General features: G+C 40.5%; 1 protein-coding gene across 1 annotated transcript; it reads left to right on the forward strand.

Annotated features, from left to right (window-relative positions):
• The first annotated feature begins 9,247 nt into the window (after positions 1 to 9,247).
• On the forward strand, positions 9,248 to 19,560 carry LOC132828339 (cyclin-dependent kinases regulatory subunit 2). Its single transcript, XM_060845362.1, has 3 exons — positions 9,248 to 9,397; positions 15,179 to 15,306; positions 19,163 to 19,560. Exons 1-3 carry the CDS (start codon positions 9,339 to 9,341, stop codon positions 19,213 to 19,215), a joined length of 240 nt encoding a protein of 79 aa, XP_060701345.1. The 5' UTR covers positions 9,248 to 9,338; the 3' UTR covers positions 19,216 to 19,560.
• The last annotated feature ends 1,115 nt before the right edge of the window (positions 19,561 to 20,675 follow it).

Consider the following 20,675-nt stretch of genomic DNA (forward strand, 5'->3'; position numbering starts at 1 on the left):
AGCTAGTTTATATCAAATTTATCTGAACTTCTAGAAAGCCTCTGACAAGGTGCCATGCAGGAAACTATTTCAGAAGGAGCAGAAAATTGCATTGCAAAGCTAGTTTAAAGAATGCAAAGAGAACATAACTGGAGTAAGGTATACTGTATTGTTTCTACACAAACAAAAGTTATTTATGTAAGAAATGATAAAATCTTTAAATGATCAGAAATTGCCTATTGCAAGGAAGATTTGAATTGTTTCATTTGAATGGAAGAAATTACAGGGTGATTTGATAGAAATGCTTATAATGATAGAGGAAATTACATAGGGTAGATAGGAACAGATGTTGTCTCAGATTGATATAACTAGGTCTTCTCATTTTAGACATAAAATTAAAAGCAAGTAATTTATGACAAACAAAAGGATATTTTTCTTCCAGATGATTGTAGTGTTGGTCATTGAAAAAGAGGTTGCAAACTTATAAAGAATAGACTAGATCAAGACCACTATAATTTCTAATATAGCAGGCCATCTAGCCAATCACGTGTGTGCCAGATTCCTTAAAGAGACACAAAATTAATCACATTCATACACCTTTTTTTCACTTCATTGTCTCTTATCTTTTCAAGGATTTAATCAGCTTCTTTTCTAAAATCTACTCTAGTTCATCAAATTTTCTCACAATGATCCTTCTGCTCAACATTTTTTGTTTAAATGAAAATAACTACATTTTCTCAAGTTCCAACGTATAACTGAAACCTTTTGTTCCTGCCATATCCTTTCCATGGCTTTGATATATCTCTTATAGCAAACACATTTAATGAAATATCCCCAGTTTCTTCAAGAGATCATTGTACCACTGAATAAAGCAGCTTGTTTCAGTTAAAAGGATCAGGATTGTTTTATTTCATTTAGGGAAAAAAACCAAAAGCTCTGGAAAGCTGTTGTTTTACCATTCACAAAATTCCTAGCAGAAATTAAATGTGTGAAAGTTATTGCTGAAGAAATTAGTTAGTTCAGAAGTGTTAGAAAATAGACTACTTCAATGTAAGGATTTTAATTTGGAGTTCAGACTAGAAGTGTTTGGTTAGAATCCTGAAGAGATTGAAGTTGAGAAAATTTAAGCTCAGTTATGTCATTGAACAAGGAAGAGGCTACCAAACTCGCAAGACAGGGAATTGACAAAAACAGTTGCTAAATCTATAGATGTGATAAAGAAGCAAACTCTCTCTGGTTTGTGAGTGAAGTGATGGTGTTGGAAGAGATAGGATTGTATTTTCTTAATTGTACTCTTACTCTATATTTTGGACAGTTTCAAGTTCTGTTACAAAGGAAGAACAAAGAACAGTACAGCACTAGAACAGGCCCTTCATCCCACCAAGACTACACTATCACATGATGCCTTTCTAAACAAAAAATCTTTTACTTCTACACTGTCCTCTATTCCTGGCCCATTCCCATATCTGTCAAGATTTCCCTTAAAGATTACTATTGTATTCACTTCCACCAGCTCCTCCTCCAAGAACGTAGCATTCTCTGTGTAAAAAGCTTGCCTCTCACATCTTCTTTAAACTTACACCTATTTATCTATGACACAAATAATTGACATTTCTACTTGAGGAAAAAGATTCTGATTATCCATTTATTTGATGCCTCTCATAATTGTATAAACTTCTATCTGGTCTCCCCTCATTCTTCAATGTTCAAATGAAAACAAACCAGGTTTGTCCAATTGCTCCTCATAGGTAATACCATCCAAACCAGGCAGCATCCTAGTAAACCTTTTCAGAACCCTCTCCGAAGCCTCCACGTCCTTCTGGTGGTGTGGTGACCTAACTACACAATTTTCAAGATGTGGCCTAACTTAAGTTCTATACACCTGCAACATGACTTGCTAACTTTTTTACTCTATGCCTCAACCAATAAAGGCAAGAATGTCATACACCTTCTAGGTCACCTTATCCACTTGTATTGAGAATGTGTTGCTGGATAAGCACAGCAGGTCAGGCAGCATCCGAGGAGCAGAAAATCTATGTTTCCGGACAGAGTCCTTCCTGCTCTTCGGATGCTGCCTGACCTGCTGTGCTTTTCCAGCAACGCACTCTCAACTCTGATCTCCAGCATCTGTAGACCTCACTGCCTCCAAGTTATCCACTTGTGTTACCACTTTAAGGGAACTGTGGACCTGTATGCCTAGATCATCCTGTATGTTGGTGCCACAAAGAGGTCTGCCATTTGCTGTATACTTCCCTCCTGCATTCAATCATCCAAAATGCATGACCTCGCATCTGTCCATAACTCTGCCCTAATCTCCAGACTATCTATAATCCTGTTGTATCCTCTGGCAATCCTCCTCAATCTCCATAGCTCCTCCAATTTTGCATCATGTACAAACTTACTAATCAAGCCACTAACATTCTCCTCCAGATCATTTATGTATTTCAAACAGAGGGGTCCCAACACAGATCCGAATGGGACACCACTGGTCACAGATCTCCAATCTGACAAACATCCTTCGACTGCTACTTTGTGTCTTCTAATGAGTAAGCCAGTTCTGTAACATCTTACCAGCTCACTCCATAACTGATTAGATTTCATCTTTTGTTTCAACTTGCCATGAGGGACCTTGTCAAAGGCCTTGCTAAAGTCCATACAGACAGCATCTACCAATCATCTTTGTCACTTTCTCAAAAAATTCAATCAAGTTGGTGAGATGCAAACTTCTCCACACAAAGCCTATCATCAATAAGTCCATATTTTTCCAAATGTGAGTAAATCTTATCCTGAAGTGACTTCTCCACTAATTACCACTGATGTAAGGCTCACTAGCCTGTAATTTCCCAGATTATCCCTGTTGTTCTTCTCAAACAAAGAAACAGTGGCTATTCTCTAGTTTTCTGGGACCTCTGTATGACTAAAGAGGATAGAAAGATTTTTTACAAGGTCCCAGCAATTTCCTCACTTGCCTCCCTCATCATTCTGAGATAGATCCCATCAGGTCCTTGGCATTTCTACCTTCATGCTTTTTAAAACACTCAATACCTCCTAATTTTTTTTATTTTGACATGCCCCAGAGTATCAACATAACCCACCTGAGACTCACCTCCAACACGTCCTTCTCCTTCTTGAAAACCTACACAACATATTTGTTAAGGACCTCACACACTTCCTCAGGCTCCATTCGTCAATTTGCTCCTTTGTCCTTGAGTGGACCTTCCCATTCCCTATCTTGCCCTATATATGTGAATTAAATGCCTTGGAATTTTTCTTAATTCGGTTTGCCAAAGACATTTCATGGCCCTGTTAGCTCTCCTAATTCCTTGCATGAGTTCTTTCTTCCTAACAGTGCATTCTTCATGAACACTGTCTGTCTTCAGATTCCTAAATGTTACCTATATCTCTTTTTTTCTTTTTGATTAAGCCCTCAATTTTGCATCATCTAATCACATAAATAGCTTGGTTGGTTCTGTTTTATCATTTTTATTTGTATAGTGAAATATGATTTATCAGGGATGGCAGTGGTTAGCACTGCAGCCTCACAGCACCAGGGTCCCAGGTTTGATTCCAGCCTTGGGTGACTGTCTGTGTGGAGTTTGCACATTCTCCGTGTGTCTGTATGGGTTTCCTCCGGGTGCTCCGGTTTCCTCTCACAGTCCAAAGATGTGCAGGTCAGGTGAATTGGCCATGCTAAATTGCCCATAATGTTAGGTGCATTAGAAAATGGGTCTGGGTGGATTACTCTTCAGAGGATTGGTGTGAACTGGTTGGGCCAAAGGGCCTGTTCCACACTGTAGGGAATCTCATCTAAATTGCCATTGTATTCAGGATGTGTAGCTTAGGTGTAGTAGTCAGAGGAAATGTAAGGTAATGGATCTGGGTGAGATACTCTTCGGAGGTGCAGTGTGGACTTGTTGGGCCAAAGGGCCTGTTTCCACACTGTAGGAATTCTAACAAACATTGCTGGAGAAACTCAGCAGGTCTGAAAACAAACATTGCTGGAGAAACTCAGCAGGTCTGGGTAAAACCTTCGAAAGTTGCAACACAAAGTAACACAAAGTAAGTAAATGCTGAGAGAATATTTCCCCTCTTAAAAGATTCTAGGACCAGAGGGCATAGTCTCAGAACAAAGGGGCACCAATTTAAGATTGAAGATAAATTTCTTCTCTCAGAGGGTCATGGGTTTTTGGAACTCCTTGCCACAGAAAGCTGTGGAGAGAGACAAAAAAAAACTACAGATGCTGGAATCCAAAATAGACAGGTAGGAGGCTTGAAGAACACAACAAGCCAGGTAAGTATCAGGAGGTGGAGAAGTTGATGTTTCAGGAGTCCTTTGGAGGCAGGATTATTGTGAATATTTAATGTTGAGATAGATTCTTGATCAGTACGGGAACCAAGGTTTATGGGAAAAGGACAGGAAAGTGAACGTGAGGAGTGTTGGATGAGCCATCATCCTACTGATAGCTGGAGGCCAAATGGCCTACTCCTGTTCCTGCTTATTATGATCTTATCTGTGGACAGAAATTGTAGTTAACGTGACAAGGTTGATAATCTTTCTTCAGTTCTGAGTTTCTCCAGCAATTTCTGTTTATCTTTCAGATTTCCAGCATATACAGTTCTTTATTTTATTGTATGATCAAGCAAGCCAGATTTCAGAAACCAAAAAAGAGACAATACTGGAAAATCTCAGCAAGTCTGGCAGCATCTGTAAGGAGAGAAAAGAGCAGACGTTTTGAGTCTAACTGACCCTTTGTCAAAGCTAAAGGAGAAATAGGGAGGTATTTATACCAGGCTGAGAGGTGAGTCATGGTTCTAGAAGCAAAGGTAGCAAAAAAGAGGTGATAATGACAGTGCATAGAGAGATTATAGCATGATTAGGAGCTGTGAATGACCAAGGCTATGTGACAAAATATGTGGGGGATGGAGGGATTGGGTGAAGCAGAGGCAAAATGGAAAACAGGGGAGAAGGGTAGCAAAGGGGGAAGAGGAGAGGAAAAAGATGATGAGAGAGTGGGGAGCGAGAGAAAGAGAGACAATCAAAAGATAAGAGGTACAGAACGGTGAAAAAAATATATTAAAAAAAGATAAATGAAATAAAATTGCGGAGCTGAATGAAAATAGAGGGGTCGCGATGGGATAATCATCTGAAATTGTTGCATTCAATGTTGAGACCGGCAGGCTGTAACTTGCCTAGTTGGAAGGTGAGATGCTGTTCCTCCAGTTTGCGTTGAGCTTCACTGGAACATTGTAGCAGGCCAAGGACAGACATGTGGGCATGGGAGCAGGATTGTGTGTGGAAGTGGCAAGCCATCGGAACATCCGGAACCTGATTGCGTACAGACCGAAGGTGCTCAGCAAAGTGATCATCCAGTCTTTCCAATATAGAGGAGACCACATTGGGAGCAACGAATGCAATAGACCAAATTGAAAGAGGTGCAAGTGCAAGTGCTTAATCTAAAATAAGTGTTTGGGGCCTTGGATGGTGAACATGGAAGAAGTAAAGGGGCAGGTGTTGCACCTTCTGCGATTGCATGGGAAAGTGCTGTATGTGATGAGAGAGGTGTTAGGTGTGATGGAGGAGTGGACTAGGTTATTCCGGAGGGAACCATCTCTGCGGAATGCAGACAGGGGGAGGGATGGGAAGATGTGTTTAGTGATGATTTCAGTCTGGGACTTGCTTGGGCCAATAATAGCTTGAGCAGGGATAAAACTACACCCCTCAAATTTTGAGATTTGTAACATATGAAGTGTGTTCACACTGTAAGTTGCTGCCACATGGTGTAGATATAAGATTGATGTAACATTGCATCATACAGCAAGATGTTCACTCCCTTGTGTGATTACTACTGCCAAGCATGACAAGCTTTGTATCTGCACTAAACCACAAGGAAATGGAGCAACACTGTTAGCTTTTAAGCTCTGGGTGAGGAGGGAAAGTATAAAAAAGCAAAGCAAGGCAAGGCACAGTAGAGATGCTGTAAGTATGCAGGTAGCACTAAATGAGTGAGCACCAAGAGACCTTGGCTGCATGTGTATTGTTGCTTAAAAGTGGAGTCGCAGTTAGACAGGATGGTGAAGAAAGCACGCTTGCCTTCATTGGTAAGTGCATTGAATATAGGAGTTATAGCTGTACAGGACATTGATAAAGCCACTTTTAGATTATTGAATTCAATTCTGATCTTCCTGCTATAGGAAAGATATTGTTATACTTGAAAGGGTTCAGAAAAGATTTTCAAGGGTGTTGCCAGGGAGAGGCTGAATAGGCTGGGGTGTTTTTTCCATGGAGCATCAGAGACTGAGGGGTGACCTTATAATGTTTATAAAATCATGAGGGGCATGGATAGAGTGAACTAGCCAAGATCTTTTTTCCCCAGGGTAGCATGTCCAAAACTAGAGGGCATAGGTTTAAGGTGAGATGGGAAAGATTTTAAAGGGATCCATGGGCCAACTTTTTCACACAGAGGGTGGTGCACGTACGGAATGAGCTGCCAGAGGAAGTGGTGAAGGCTGGTACAATTACAACATTTAAAAGGCATCTGGATGTGTGTCTGAATAGGAAGGTTGCTGCTGAAAAATGTGCTGTTGGAAAAGTGCAGCAGGTCAGGCAGCATCCAAGGAGCAGGAGAATCAACGTTTTGGGCATAAGTCCTTCTTCAGAAATAGGAAGGTTGTAGATTCATTCGCCAGCTAGGTGTGGTTTTCTGCAGATGTTTTGTCGCCTCGTTCGATGACATTGTCAGTGCATCTTCGATACAGTTTTGATGGTCTGTCCCCCTAGTATTATGTGTCTCTTTTTTTTATTCTTCTAGTTCTGTATCTGAGTGGTTTGTATATGTGGTCCAATTCAATGTGTTCTTTGATTGAGTTCATCTTGGAGTGCCAGGCTTCAAGGAATTCTCTTGGGTGTCTCTGTTTAACCTGTGCTAGGATTGTTACATTGTCCCAGTTGAATTTGTGTCCTTCATTATCTCTGTGGTTGGAATGAGAGTACTGGTCATATCTGGCAGTGGCAAGCTGATGTTCATGCAGTCCTATGGTCAGTTTTCTTCCTGTTTGTCCTATGTAGTATTTTCAGTCTTTGCAGGGTACCTTGTAGATAACGTTCGTCCCATTGGATGTGGGTGATGTGTCTTTAACCTTTGTGAGGAGCTGGTGAAAGATGTTTACTGGTTTGTTGGCCAATAAGGATCTAAGTGGTCAGGTAGTCATTCTGATATTTCTTTTATGTACTGTATGGTCACTATTGTGTCTAGTCATGCAGTGTTTTCTTCTTTAGGTTTTTGCATAATTATCAGATGATCGTGCTTTTTGGGTACCCATTTCGTTTAAATCCCTTGAATAAGTGTTCCTGTTCTGCCTTCTGGAGTTCCAGGTTGCAGCAGTGCTTCCTTGTTTGTGGGTGCTGGGGTGGTTGCTGTTGTAGTTCAGTATTTGGTCTGTATGGGTGTTCTTCCTGTACACGCTGGTCTGTGGAGTTCACCTGTAGGCATGCATTCCACTAACATGTCCAGGATGGGGGGCCTGCTGTTGTTTTCCTTTCTTTTGTGAACTTTATTCCAGTGAGGATGTTATTGATGTGGGGTGGGTTTCTTCTAGTTATGTATGTTTAGCGATGGCAAAGGTATCATCTACATAACGGATCCAGAGTTTGGGTTGGATGGTTGAATAGAAAGGGTTTAGAGGGATATGGGCCAAATGCTGGCAAATGTCTGGCCACTTGATGCTGAGGTGGCAGTGGGCGTGCAAGTCAGCGCTAAGCTAATGGTTAAGTCACTAGCACAAGGATGTGGCATGCGCCCTGGTGACTTCAATACTTAACCTAGCATTTGATAGCGGTCTTTGTCGCAGGAGACGCTTCTGAAGACTGTTTAAGATCATAACATCATAAGACATTGAAGCAGAAATTAGGCCATTCAGCCCATCAAGTCTGCTCAGCCATTCAATTAAGGTTGAAAAGTTTTTCAACCACTTTCTCCCCATAACCCTTGATTCTTTAGTTGTGAATGGTTTGTATTTCCTTTTAAGTGCCTTACCCTTAAACATTAGGTTTATTTAAGATAGCTGGTTAGCATGGACAAGTTGGAAGAAAGAGTCTGTTTCTGTGCTGTAATCTCTATGAATCTACGATTCTCCTTAGTCTCGCCTTGCCTGAGGCATGGTAGCCTTCAGGTTAACCACCATCCATCGTCTCCCTCTAATGAGATCGCAGCCGTGAGGTCTCTTTATGGTGACTTTGCCTAGCCCTCAGTTCAAAGATTTTCCTCTTCAATTCCACCTTATTTCTTCCAGTAAGAATGCTTGTCTTTTATTATTCCTTATATTTGCCAAATCTTCCATTAAGATGTCCCTTATCTCCGAACTAGCTGCTCTTCTGTTGCTCGTAATTGCCACCCTGCTGTTTTTACTCCTGACTTTGTGGGAAGCATTTGTCCCTAAAACCATCCCATACCTTCTTCAGCTCATCTCTTCCTCCTCCAATCTCCCAACCTCATCCTGAGGTCATCTGTGAATACTTTGAAGTACCCATTTCTCACTCTCTCTCCAACCTTTTTGAAAACTCATAGCTAAAGACATTTTACTCCACACACTTCAAGCTGCTTTAAGTTTATCAAACTCAAAATGTATTTCATAAGTCTACATGTCCTTCAAATAGTCCATCTTTCTAAATTGATTTTTATCTGGCTGACATACTATAGGATTCTCTGGTGACTGGTCTACTTCAAATTTCACTTGTATATTTAATCACTATTATTCAACAGCAATGTAATTTATTTTGTAAATGGTAAGGGAATCCTATGTGTATGGATAAATTATGTCACCAAAATTCATGGTGGGAGCCAAAAACAAATTAAATACTTGAAGCCAAGGTTAGTGTTTAAGGGCAAGGCTCTTAAAGGAAAAGCGAACCATTCACAACCAAAGGATCAAGAGTTTCGGGAAGAAAGCGGTTGAGAAACTTTTCAGGCTTAATTGAATGTCTGAGCAGACTTGATGGGCTGAATGGCCTAATTTCTGCTCCCATGTCTTACGATGTTATGATCTTAAATAATCGCCAGAAACGACTCCTGTGACAAAGACCACTATCTAACGCTAGGTTAAGTATTGAAGTCACCAGGTCGCGCGCCACTTCCTCGTGCTAGTGACTTTACCGTTAGCTGAGTGCTGGCTCGCGCGCCCACAGCCGCCGCTGTGTCACGTGGCCATACCGGTGGGCCAATTGGTGTGGGCCGTGTGATTCAAATCGCCTCGTGGCCCGTAAGGTGGGAGGCGGGGCGGTTGGGGGAGAGTGGCTAGTGATTCGGCACGGTGTTAGGTGGTAATTTTTCACCGGCCGAACTAGTACAGAAGGGAAGACAGTTATGGCGAATAAACAAATCTATTACTCAGACAAATATTATGATGACCAGTACGAATACAGGTAGGAGTTACGTCATCCAGAGTGCTTTATGAAGTATTCTATCTCGGACTTTAATTATTGCCGAACAAGCAGACGGCGACATTTGTAGTTTTGGATGTTTTTCCTCTCTAAATGTTGACAGTTGGCAATCGCGATCGTACGCCGTGAACTCAACTTCACTGCATCCGAGCAAATGTTGTTTTTACAAGGTCAGCATGTTAAGTGTGTGAAAAGTACTTGATAAAAATGTCTAAGTTTTGATAAGTAATAACTGGAGTAGGCTGGTTTGGGTACTGCTCCGGCCTCCTTGGTGTTTTATTAGGAGTTCGAATTTTCTCCCGGTGGCGAGCTGATGATGTGACCGTTGGAGAGGACACCGACAGCTCACAGTATTCTTGGCCCACCCCCTCCTGCGCTCTCCCAACTTTTCCCGGCTCTCTCCGACGTGCCGCTTTTACATCCTGCCGCGCCATCTCGTTAACGGTCTCGCTGCACTTGTAACGCAGGCCAGCGGTCCGGCAAGGTCACTCGTAAAAGTTCCGATTGACAAATAAGCAGTTTCAACGCAGACCATGTGTGGCAAAAATGGATAGGATAGCAAAACCTGACTTCAGAAGGGCGACAAATGCTTGTCCAGACTATCAGCTTTTTACTGCAAAGCATCACTTGTGCTAATGATTTCTGTTATGAGTCCTTACATGTCTGGAGATACAGCTTTTTTTCTCCCCCCAGTGTGTCAATCGGGCAAGCGTTGGCATGTTAGTAATCTCACTGCACTAGCAATCTAGAAATCCTGGCTAACGTTCTGAATCTCTCCATGGCAGATAACCGAGTTTTGGATTTGGCTTGGTTAAGCCTTGTATAGGATATGTGGATTTTTAGACAATAGGTACAGGAGTAGACCATTCTGCCCATTGAACCTGCACCACCATTCAATATGATCATGGCTGATCATCCTTATTCAGTATCCTGTTCCTGCCTTATCTCCATAACCCCTGATTCCACTATCCTTGAGAGCTCTATCCAACTATTTCTTAAATAAATCTAGAGACTGGGCCTCACTGCCCTCTTGGGGCAGAGCATTCCACACAGCCACCACTTTCTGGGTGAAGACGTTTCTCATCTCTGTCCTAAATGGTCTACCCTGTATTTTTAAGCTGCGTCCTCTGGTTTGGCACTTGCTCATCAGTGGAAACATGTTTCCTGCCTCCAGAGTGTCCAATCCTTTCATAATCTTATGTCTCAATCAGATCCCCTCTGTCTTCTAAACTCAAGGGTATACATGCCCAGTCACTCCAGTTTTTCAGCATAAGGTAGTCTTGCCATTCCAGGAATTGACCTCGTGAGCCTATGCTGCACTCCCTCAATAGTCAGAATGTCTTTCCTCAGATTTGGAGACCAGAACTGCACACAGTACTCCCAGGTGTGGTCTCACCGGGGCCCTGTACAGCTGCAGAAGAACCTCTTCGCTTTTGTACTCAATCCCTCTTGTTATGAAGGCCAGCATGCTATTAGCCTTCTTCACTACCTGCTGTACCTGCATGCTTACCTTCATTGACTTGTGCATATGAACACCTACATCTTTGTACTGCCCCTTTACCTAAATTGATTCCATTTAGGTAGTAATCTGCCTTCCTGTTCTTGCCACCAAAGTGGATAACCATACATTTATCCACATTAAACTGCATCTGCCATGCATCTGACTGTTCACCTAACCTGTTCAGGTCACCCTGTAATCTCCTAACATCCTCGTCACATTTCACCCTGCCACCCAGCTTAGTATCATCAGCAAATTTGCTAATGTTATTACTAATACCATCTTCTATATCATTAACATATTGTAAAAAGCTGCGGTCCCAGCACTGATCCCTGCGGTACCCCACTGTTCACTGTCTGTCATTCTGAAATGGAGATTTTTATTACTACTTTGTTTCCTATCAGCCAAACAACATTCAATCCAAGTTAGTACTTTGCCACCAATACCATGTGCCCTAATTTTGCTCACTAACCTCCTATGTGGGACTTTCAGAAAGCATTTGATAAAGTCCAGGTACACTACATCTACTGGATCTCCATCATCCATCTTCAGAGTTACATCCTCAAAAAATTCCAGAAGATTAGTCAAGCATGATTTCCTCTATCCTGTTACTACTATCCAGATGTGTTGCACTTTCATCCTTTTATAATAGACTCCAGCATCTTTCTCACCAGTCAGGTCAGACTAACTGGTCTACAATTTCCTGCTTTCTCTCTCGCTCCTTTCTTAAAAAGTGGTACAGCATTAGCCACCCTCCAATCCACAGGAACTGATCCTGAATCTATCGAACTCTGAAAAATATACTAATGTAGAATCTTTGGAAAGGGTTCAGAGGAGATTTTACTGGATGTTGCCTGGTATGGAGGGAAGGCCATAAGAGGAAAGGCTGAGGGACTTGAGGCTGTTTTCATTAGAGAAGGAGGTACCTTAAATCAGACCTGAGATAATCGGAGGGTTAGATAGGGTGGACAGTGAGGGCCTTTTTCCTAGGATGGTGATGGCTAGCATGAGGGCATTGCTCTAAATTTGAGGGGTGATAGATATAGGACAGATATCAGAGGTAGTTTCTGTATTCCATATAGGAATATGGAACACTGCCTGCAACAGTGTAGACTCGCCAACTTTAAGGGCATTAAATGGTCATTGGATAGGTGTATGGGTGAGAATGGAATAGTGTAGGTTAGATGGGCTTCAGATTGGTTTCACATGGTGGTGCAGTGTCATGGGCCGAAGGGCCTATACTGTACTGTAATTTTCAATGTTATGAATCCCCAACAAATGCAAGTAGTACTTTCTCTAACCTGTATCCTCTTCCTCTTTAATACCTTGCAGATTCAATCAATCATTCCTTTTTAACCCTCTAAATTCTACAGAAAGCAGGCCTGATTTGTTTGATTAGTTCTCAACCTCTAAAGTTTGTATCATTCTTGTGTAGCTATGTTCTACTTTGAGAGTTTTCTAAGGTGTGCTGATGTAATGCAAAATGAACTTGGAATTGTCATTTTTTAAAAACAAATTATTGATTTGTCAAATTGAAAACCTTTGTTTCATTAACTGATTGATTAGTAATTGACCATGATACTGATTTTTGTGAAGTTGAGGAAGACTGTTCAGTATAGTGAACATTGAAGAATGTTTTTTGCTAAACTGGAGGATAGGAGTAGTCAGTGGAGACGGACTAGATTCAAGGAGTTCGGTTGGAGTGAAGGCATTATGCTATACAACCTCTAACTGTGAAATGTACCTTTGTTGTTAAAACAAATTTTCACTTGGAACATAGCACCATGATTGTCAGCCTTCGTCCTATTGTATTTGGGCTTGATGGAGATTTGAAAACACTGGAGAGCTCTGGGTCTGTAACTTTTTTTGTTTTCTTGTAAACATCTTTATGTAAAGATGGTGCTCAGTTGTGCATATAGACAAATAAGTTGGTTCTGATCTAACTTAGCTCTGCTCTCGTGATCTCTTGTGAAAATTGTGCAAAAGCAGCACCATTTAAACTTATGGGGCCAGAATTGTTATAGCCAATTCAGGTAAGGAAAGTTTGCATTCTACAATTGAGAGTCTAAATTCTTTAATTGTGTGTTTTAAAGCCAATTTGCCTTGAAGAAATGTGTTTTATAGTAGAACAGACTATTACATCCAGCATCTTGTTGCTGTCAATATTTCAGTGCAACAACAACTGACAGTGACCATTATCACTTTTTTTTTTATCCCCCCCCAGTAGGATTTCACTGCATAGACATGTTTGTTTGCTGCCTTTTTTTTTTGATTGGGAAAATTTTCTCTTCACAAGATTGCTATAACCAACTGCAACCTTCAAATTGAATAGTGTGGTGAATTCCCAGGTTCTATCTTTAGCAGAAAATCTGGATAACCCTCAACCATTTTATAGACTGGGCAGACAAGATAGGGCTGCTTGCTCCATGAGTCAATGATTAACAACTCCACTTGGGGCTGCAGCTATCCAAGTTAGAGTATCATATTCGTACTAAATTTTGACCCTGAGATCGATTCCTGCATGGCATCACAACCATTCACTGTCTTGGCTAAAGCTGCTGTTTGGATCATCGGCTTTGAAATATAACTAAAAGGATCTATTAAATGTGGGCCATCACGAGCTGTAACCTCCGTTGCCCTTTTTTAACTTGGAGTGAAGGATAAGAAATCACCTCGCTGTTTTGAGAAACATAGCAAAGCGAGCCAGAAGTAGCACCAGGTATGTCAGAAAAAGGGGATACTCAATGAGTGAAGCCAAAACAAAATCATGTTGCAAGCAGTTGGCAGAAACCTTCTTCAATATAGTTGATCAATAGTCCTGCCATAAACAGATGTGAATGTTGGTGGATATTTTTACATTTCCACTCGGGATGGTCCATGGTAGAGACTAGCATGTGAGTACAGAAGACAAAGCTGTATTTACAATATCTTTAGGCAGAAGTACCAAGTAGAGAGATCTGTAGCATCATACTTGCAGCACATACAATTTAATTTGATTCACCTTTCCTTTTAAGAAATGGCTGACAGCAATAGATACTGAAACTGGAACTTTAACAAATTCAAGTTGTAATGCTGAAGACTCTTAATCTTCTGATCAAGCTGTCCCACTATAACTGCAAAACTGGCATCTAACAAACATGACATCAAAAAGCCCTGCTCAAGTCAAGAGAAAATACTCTGGTTTGGTTTCATATGTAACAAAAGAAAAGATCTTACTAATCCAGACAAAATTGGATGCTGGTTATAAAGGTAGTTGATCAACCTGTTGGCTATGCAGCCTTGGAACAGAACTTACGGCTGGAATTTCTGACTTGGGCAGAGGCTTTACCACTACACCATGGCCTTCCAACTACTGGCATACCTGCACCAAATGTGTGGCACCAGTTCAGGGTAGTGTGGAATGGTGTAGTTAAGCCAGCTGCACGACAACGTTTTGGCAGACAGGTTTAAAAAATTTTACTTTCCGAACTGATGAGCTCAAGGTTATTAAACCACTCTAAAATGGGAGACTTTGCTTTTTTACATATAAAGCACTTGGTTTAAGCATGGACATTGCATGCAGAATAAAACTTTTATAAGTGCTAACTTTGTGGGTGAATTTCAGTGACTACCCATTAAATTTTAGAGTCTATCTTGGGCCAACACTAATATCAAAATGATCTTCCTATTTTTAAATAGGAAACAAATTAGGAGTAGAATTTGGGAAATTTAGCACAGAACAAAACAGGTTAAATGCAAAAAGTAGATTTCAAAGACTTTAAGAATTGCTTTTGTTTTGAGTGAAATGTTTTCATCTTTTTGATGTGACTACGGCTATGCTGCAATTAACATCTCTAATTGCCGAGAGAATTGTTAAGGATCAACCACGCTGCTGTGCATCTGGACTCAAATGTAGGCCAGACCAGGTAAGGAAGGCAGTTTTTTTTTAAAAAGAATGTTAGGTTAATACGTTTACTAAGCTTTATTACTAGTTTTTCAATGTCTGTTATTTCAGTTCAAGGAAGTTTCTGTTGTGCTGATAGTTCAGAACTATGACAAGCTCGTTTTTGACCACATTCAAATTGTGCTGTCAAGCACTGTTGATGTAATAATTAACAAAAATTCACTTCCATTTGCTATTGGTTATGCTGCATTTTTCTGCTGCATGAATTTAGTCCTAATTGTCAGGACTAATTACTTGGACCTGCTTAATCTACTCAACTGAGATTAAATAGCTGATAATATAAACATAACTAATATTTTGTTTGTAATCTATTCTTTAACAGGCATGTCATGTTGCCCAAAGAACTTGCAAAGCAAGTACCAAAAACTCATCTTATGTCAGAAGATGAATGGCGAAAGCTAGGTGTCCAGCAGTCTCTGGGCTGGGTTCACTACATGATGCATGAGCCAGGTATTACAATTAAAGGATTAATCACTTTTTGCATTGAATTTGGTCTTTTCCTAACCCAATATATTTTCATAATTCTTTTATTTACTTGTAGTATGTTGGACTTGTATTCTTAGAAGCTCTGTTGAGGCTTAAGAGTTCCTGCCACTATCATTGTTTAATGGACCTGTATAAGGACAGTTAGGTTGCTAGTGCTGATTGTAATATGTCTGACTTGATTCTGCTGCTAATAAGGTGTAAGCTTGCAATATGGTTATCAACCCAACACCATGGTCCCACAGCCGAGTAAATTCAATCCTGGTTTCTGTAAGTGCACTGCCCAAGTTGCTTAGAGTCTAAATAATTAGTAACAACCCAAGCTAAAATGCATTCACATTCATCCATTTTCTAGAACTAGACTTCACATCATATTTAAGGTACTATGTTGAAGAGAAGAATATCCTTATTAGATAAAGTTAATCACAACTCATTATTTTTAATTCTTAACAAAGTTTTTTCATTACGTAAAATCAAAGTTGTGCATTTCCATATAAAATCGAAGCTTATTTTTGTATCTGTGTATAAATACAATACAAAGATAGAATGTATAAAGATGAGTTCTGAAGAAGGGTCACTGGACTGCATGGATGCTGCCATTCTGGCTGAGCTTTCCAGCAATTTTTGGTTTTGTTAAAGATGGAGGGGTTTGATTTATTTTTGGTTATTATTGATAAAGGTATTAATACAAGTCATTACTTTCTACAGTCCTGATAAATCCTCACTAAAGCTTCCATATCTCTCCTATGATGAGGTAACTAGAACTGACAAATTTTCCAAGTATGGCTTAACTAGGGCTCTGTAGAGTTGCAGCATAACCTCATGGTTCTTGAACTCAATCGCTCTGCTAACGAAAGCCAGCACACTATATGTCTTAACTCTATCAACTTAGGTGGTAACTCTGGACATGGACCCCAAGATCCCTCTGTTCCTTCACTGTCAAGAATCCTACCATTAACCCTGTATTATGCATTCAACTTTCCAAAGTGAATCAGTTCACACTATTCCAGGTTGAACTTCACCCTGCCATCTATCAGCCCAGGTCAACATCTTGTCAATGTCCCATTTGCAGACGACAACAGCCGCCCATACTATCCTCCAATCTTCGGCAAACTTAGTAATCCACCTTCCCGCTTCCTCATCCATGTCATTTATAAAAATTAGAGCAGAGGTCCCATATCTCCACGGAACAGCATTGGTCACCAAACTTCAGGCTGAATATATTCCATCTACTATCACCTTCTGTCTATGGGCCAACTAATTCTGTATCTAGACAGCCAATTTCCCTGTATCACATGCTTCCTTACTTTTCTGAATGAGCTTACCATGGGCAACCTTATCAAATCCCTTGCTTAAATCCATATGCAGCACATTCACTGTGCTACCTTCAATGTGTTTTGACACATCCTCAAAGAATTCAATGAGGTTTGTGCAGCATGACCTGCTCCTCAAGCCATGCTGACTGTCTCTAATCAAACTGGTTTTTCAAGTAATCACAAATCCTGTCTCAAAAGCTCTCCAATACTTTGCCCACCACAGACACAAGACTGGTCTGCAATTCCCATGATTATCCCTAATCCTTTCTTGAACAAGGGGATAACATATGCCACCCTCCAATCATCTAGCACTACTCCAGTGGACAGTGAGGACACAAAGATCATTGCCAAAGATACAGCAGTCCCCCTGTAGAAAGCTTGGGTATATCCCATCTGGCCCAGGGGACTTATCTATCCTGTTTTTCAAACTTTTCAGCACATCGTTAACATCCGCCTGTTTGACACTGTCCTCAGATGACAAGGTCCCTCTCATAGTGAATACTGAAGCAAAGTATTCATTCAAGGACTTCCTCTACCACCTGACTCCAGGTACAAGTTCTCTCCACTATCCCTGCTTAGCCCACCCTCATGTAGGCTAATCAGGCCATCCTCTTGTTCCTCGCATTTTGAATGCTTTGGTTTTCCTTAGTCCTGCCCAATAAAGCTTTTTTATGCTCCCTTCTAGCTCTAAGTCCATTCTTCAGTTCCTTCCTGGCTTCCTTGTAACCCTTGAGACCTGTCTAATCCTTGCCTCATTCTTAAGCTTCCTTCTTCCTCTTGACTAGCCAATCCCTTGTCACCCAATATTCCTTCACCATACCATCTCTCTGCCTCAGTGAGTTTTGAGAAGATTTGTAGCTCAGGTTGAGGTTTTGGATGTAGGTTTGCTTGCTGAGCTTTAATGTTTATTTTCAGATGTTTTGTCACCATACTAAGTAACATCTTCAGTGAGCCTCTGGACGAAGCACTGATGATTCCTGCTTTCAATTTATGGTTTGTCCCACTGAGACAAACCTATTCAGCACTCGGCAAGTGCTCCCAAACAACCCCCACAGTTCTGGTGTGCATTTCCCTGAGCATCCCTTCCCAGTTTGTGCCCCTGTACATGCCTAATAGCATTGTAATTCACCCATTCCCCCAAATAACACTTCCTACACTGTCTGCCCCAGTCCTTCTCCTCATGTATAGTAAAGGTCAGGGAGTTGTGATCACTATCTCCACAATGCTCTCCTGAGATCTGACACCTGGCCTTGTTTGTGGCCAAGCATCAAATGCAATATGGCCTCCCCTCTAGTCAGCTGATCTAAATGGAGTCAGGAATCCTTTCTGGGCTCATGTCAAAAACTGCTCCATCCAAACTATTTGAACTGAGGAGGTTCCAATCAATACTAGGTAAATTGAAGTCAGCCATGATGACAACCCAGTTACCTCTGCATCTTTCCAAACTCTTCCTCCCAATTTGCTGCTCTGTTGCTATTGGGGGGTCTTAAACTCCGATGGTTTCATCCAGAATTGTTCCCTCTAAGTAGTAAAGATTATGCATTATTGTTGATTAAATTAGAAAAACATAATCCTGAGCAGAAGATGTTGTTTTAACTACTAAATTAGATTGTGAAGCATTTCACACCTGCACTTGATCTTGAAAGCTGCAAAGTTGGCTGGTGAATACAGTTTTCATCTGTGTACTGTACTTACATTACTTGCTATGACCAGCAGAGGTCCCACGTGCTTGTAGCTTAAACATTCTTTAAGGGAAAGGAAAATTTGAGTTTGAGTGAACTTAAACTGCATTTTAGTCTGCTGTAATGGGGTAAGGGGCTATTTTCCCTTACCATGTAAACACTTTCAAATTTGATAAAGCATTTTACTAAAATTGGCTTTATTTTAAAAAATGATTTGAGTTGCACCAGGATGTATTTGTGGGCGGCACGGTGGTACAGTGGTTAGTACTGCTGCCTCACAACGCCAGATACCTGGGTTCATTTCCTGACTCAGGTGACTGATTGTGTGGAGTTTGCACATTTTCCCCGTGTCTGCGTGGGTTTCCTCCGGGTGCTCCGGTTTCCTCCCACAGTCCGAAGATGTGCAGGTCAGGTGAATTGGCCATGCTAAATTGCCCGTAGTGTTAGGTAAAGAGGTAAACATAGGGTAATGGGTGGGTTGCGCTTCGGTGGGTCAGTGTGGACTTGTTGGGCCGAAGGGCCTGTTTCCACACTGTGTAAGTAATCTAATCTAATCTAATCTATTGGTCAGAGCTATCAAGTCATAGCATCTATGTGAATGGATGTTTTAGTGAAACATTACGGTTGAAATGCAAACCAACAAAACTGAATTTTGAATACCTTAATTTGGGTTGATCAGTCATTGAAATTTCAAATTCTTTTGTCCTTAAATTTTTAGTTTGTTAATACATTTGCTCAATAAACTTTAAGCATACAGAATGTTTTTAATGAGCATTGCAGAGATGTGATAAATTACCATTAACTTCAGTTTTTCTTTATTTCTAGAACCACATATTCTGCTATTTCGAAGACCACTTTCTAAAGACCAGGAAAAATAAGTCTTTCTGGAAATTTCTGGACTTTCTTGTAAATATTGTAGTATTCAGTGAATACATTCAATTGTACAAATTCATTCAAACCTGTATGTGAGCTGTATTCTAAACAGCAATAGAGCTCATTGTGGTACAGTGGGTTTAGACTGCTAAGACATGTAAAGAAATACTAGCAGTTGAAATGATGTTCACGCTTAAGAAATTTACAGTACTGTTTACTTGTTTGGATACTGTTGTGAATAAATTTATAACTGCACTTCTTTGGATTTCTGGACTTTATCTGTTCATAAAGTTTTCTGTTTTAATCTTAAGGTGAAGGAGGGAGACCGACTATCCATTCTGTCCCTGAATTTTGCAAGCTTCTACAAGCTTGGTTTGACTTTCCACTTGGACAAATCTTCCTCCCTAGCTAATACCCTCATCAATAAAAATCATTTAGAATTCTTACAACCTGGCAACATCGTGGTGATATTTGTTTCTGTACCCTCTCAAAAGCCTCCACATCCTTCAGGTGTGGCAACCAGATCAGCACCTTTTATGAACTGACACTGTCTTGATTTAAACTGGTAAAAATTACTTGCCTGAAATAGCAGATGTATATTATTGCATCTGTTAGGGTCCAGGCCAGCTCCCTCCCTCTTTCTTTCCTTTCCCACCTCTCTTCCCCCCGCCCCCTCCCAAGAATATTGTAAAGTAGCCCAGACCCAACTTTCACTTTAAAGGCAGATGTGAAGCAAATATTCCAGATGACTGCAGCTAACCAGTTTTAAGCAAAAAAGATTTAGTGAAACATTACAGTTGAAATGCAAACCAACAAAACGGAATTTTGAATACCTTAATTTGAAACCCAAACCAACTTGATACAGGAACATCACTAAGAGCTTTTCCAATTCCTGCAGCATCTCATAAACTCACCTTTGTACATTGATAGGATTCTTTTTATGAAAGATGGCTTAGTTTAAATTTTAAACCCCTTTTGTCTTACCTTGTTAGTACACTACAATACATAGACCAATTATAACATGCAAACATACACTACTACATTCTATTTTAGTCTGGTTACTTCTGCCACTGAACACCTTTTGTTTGTTCATCCAACACTTAATGTTTCAGCAAATGTTTTCTGTACTGCCACATGCAATTTTTGAATGGCTGTAGTAGTAAGCTCCAGCTAAACACTGAAATCTGTCATTAAATTTCTCAAATATTAGTGGGTTATGATTTAGTGTATGTATGACTGTCACCAGTAATGTGTCTGGGACATAAATGTTGCAATGCCAACACCAAGTTCAAAGTCTCCTCAGTCAAAATATTTCTGCTGATGAACGTTTCCTGGAGAAATATCCAGTAGGTCTTCTCATCCTCCCTCTAAGAGTACAACATCTAACACTCATCAATTGCCTCCTTGAATGGCTTTGTATAATTAAGTGGTTATTAGGGGAAATTGTTAACATATCTTTGAGACT

This window comes from Hemiscyllium ocellatum, chromosome 2 (genome assembly GCF_020745735.1).
Source record: "Hemiscyllium ocellatum isolate sHemOce1 chromosome 2, sHemOce1.pat.X.cur, whole genome shotgun sequence".
Lineage (NCBI taxonomy): Eukaryota > Metazoa > Chordata > Chondrichthyes > Orectolobiformes > Hemiscylliidae > Hemiscyllium > Hemiscyllium ocellatum.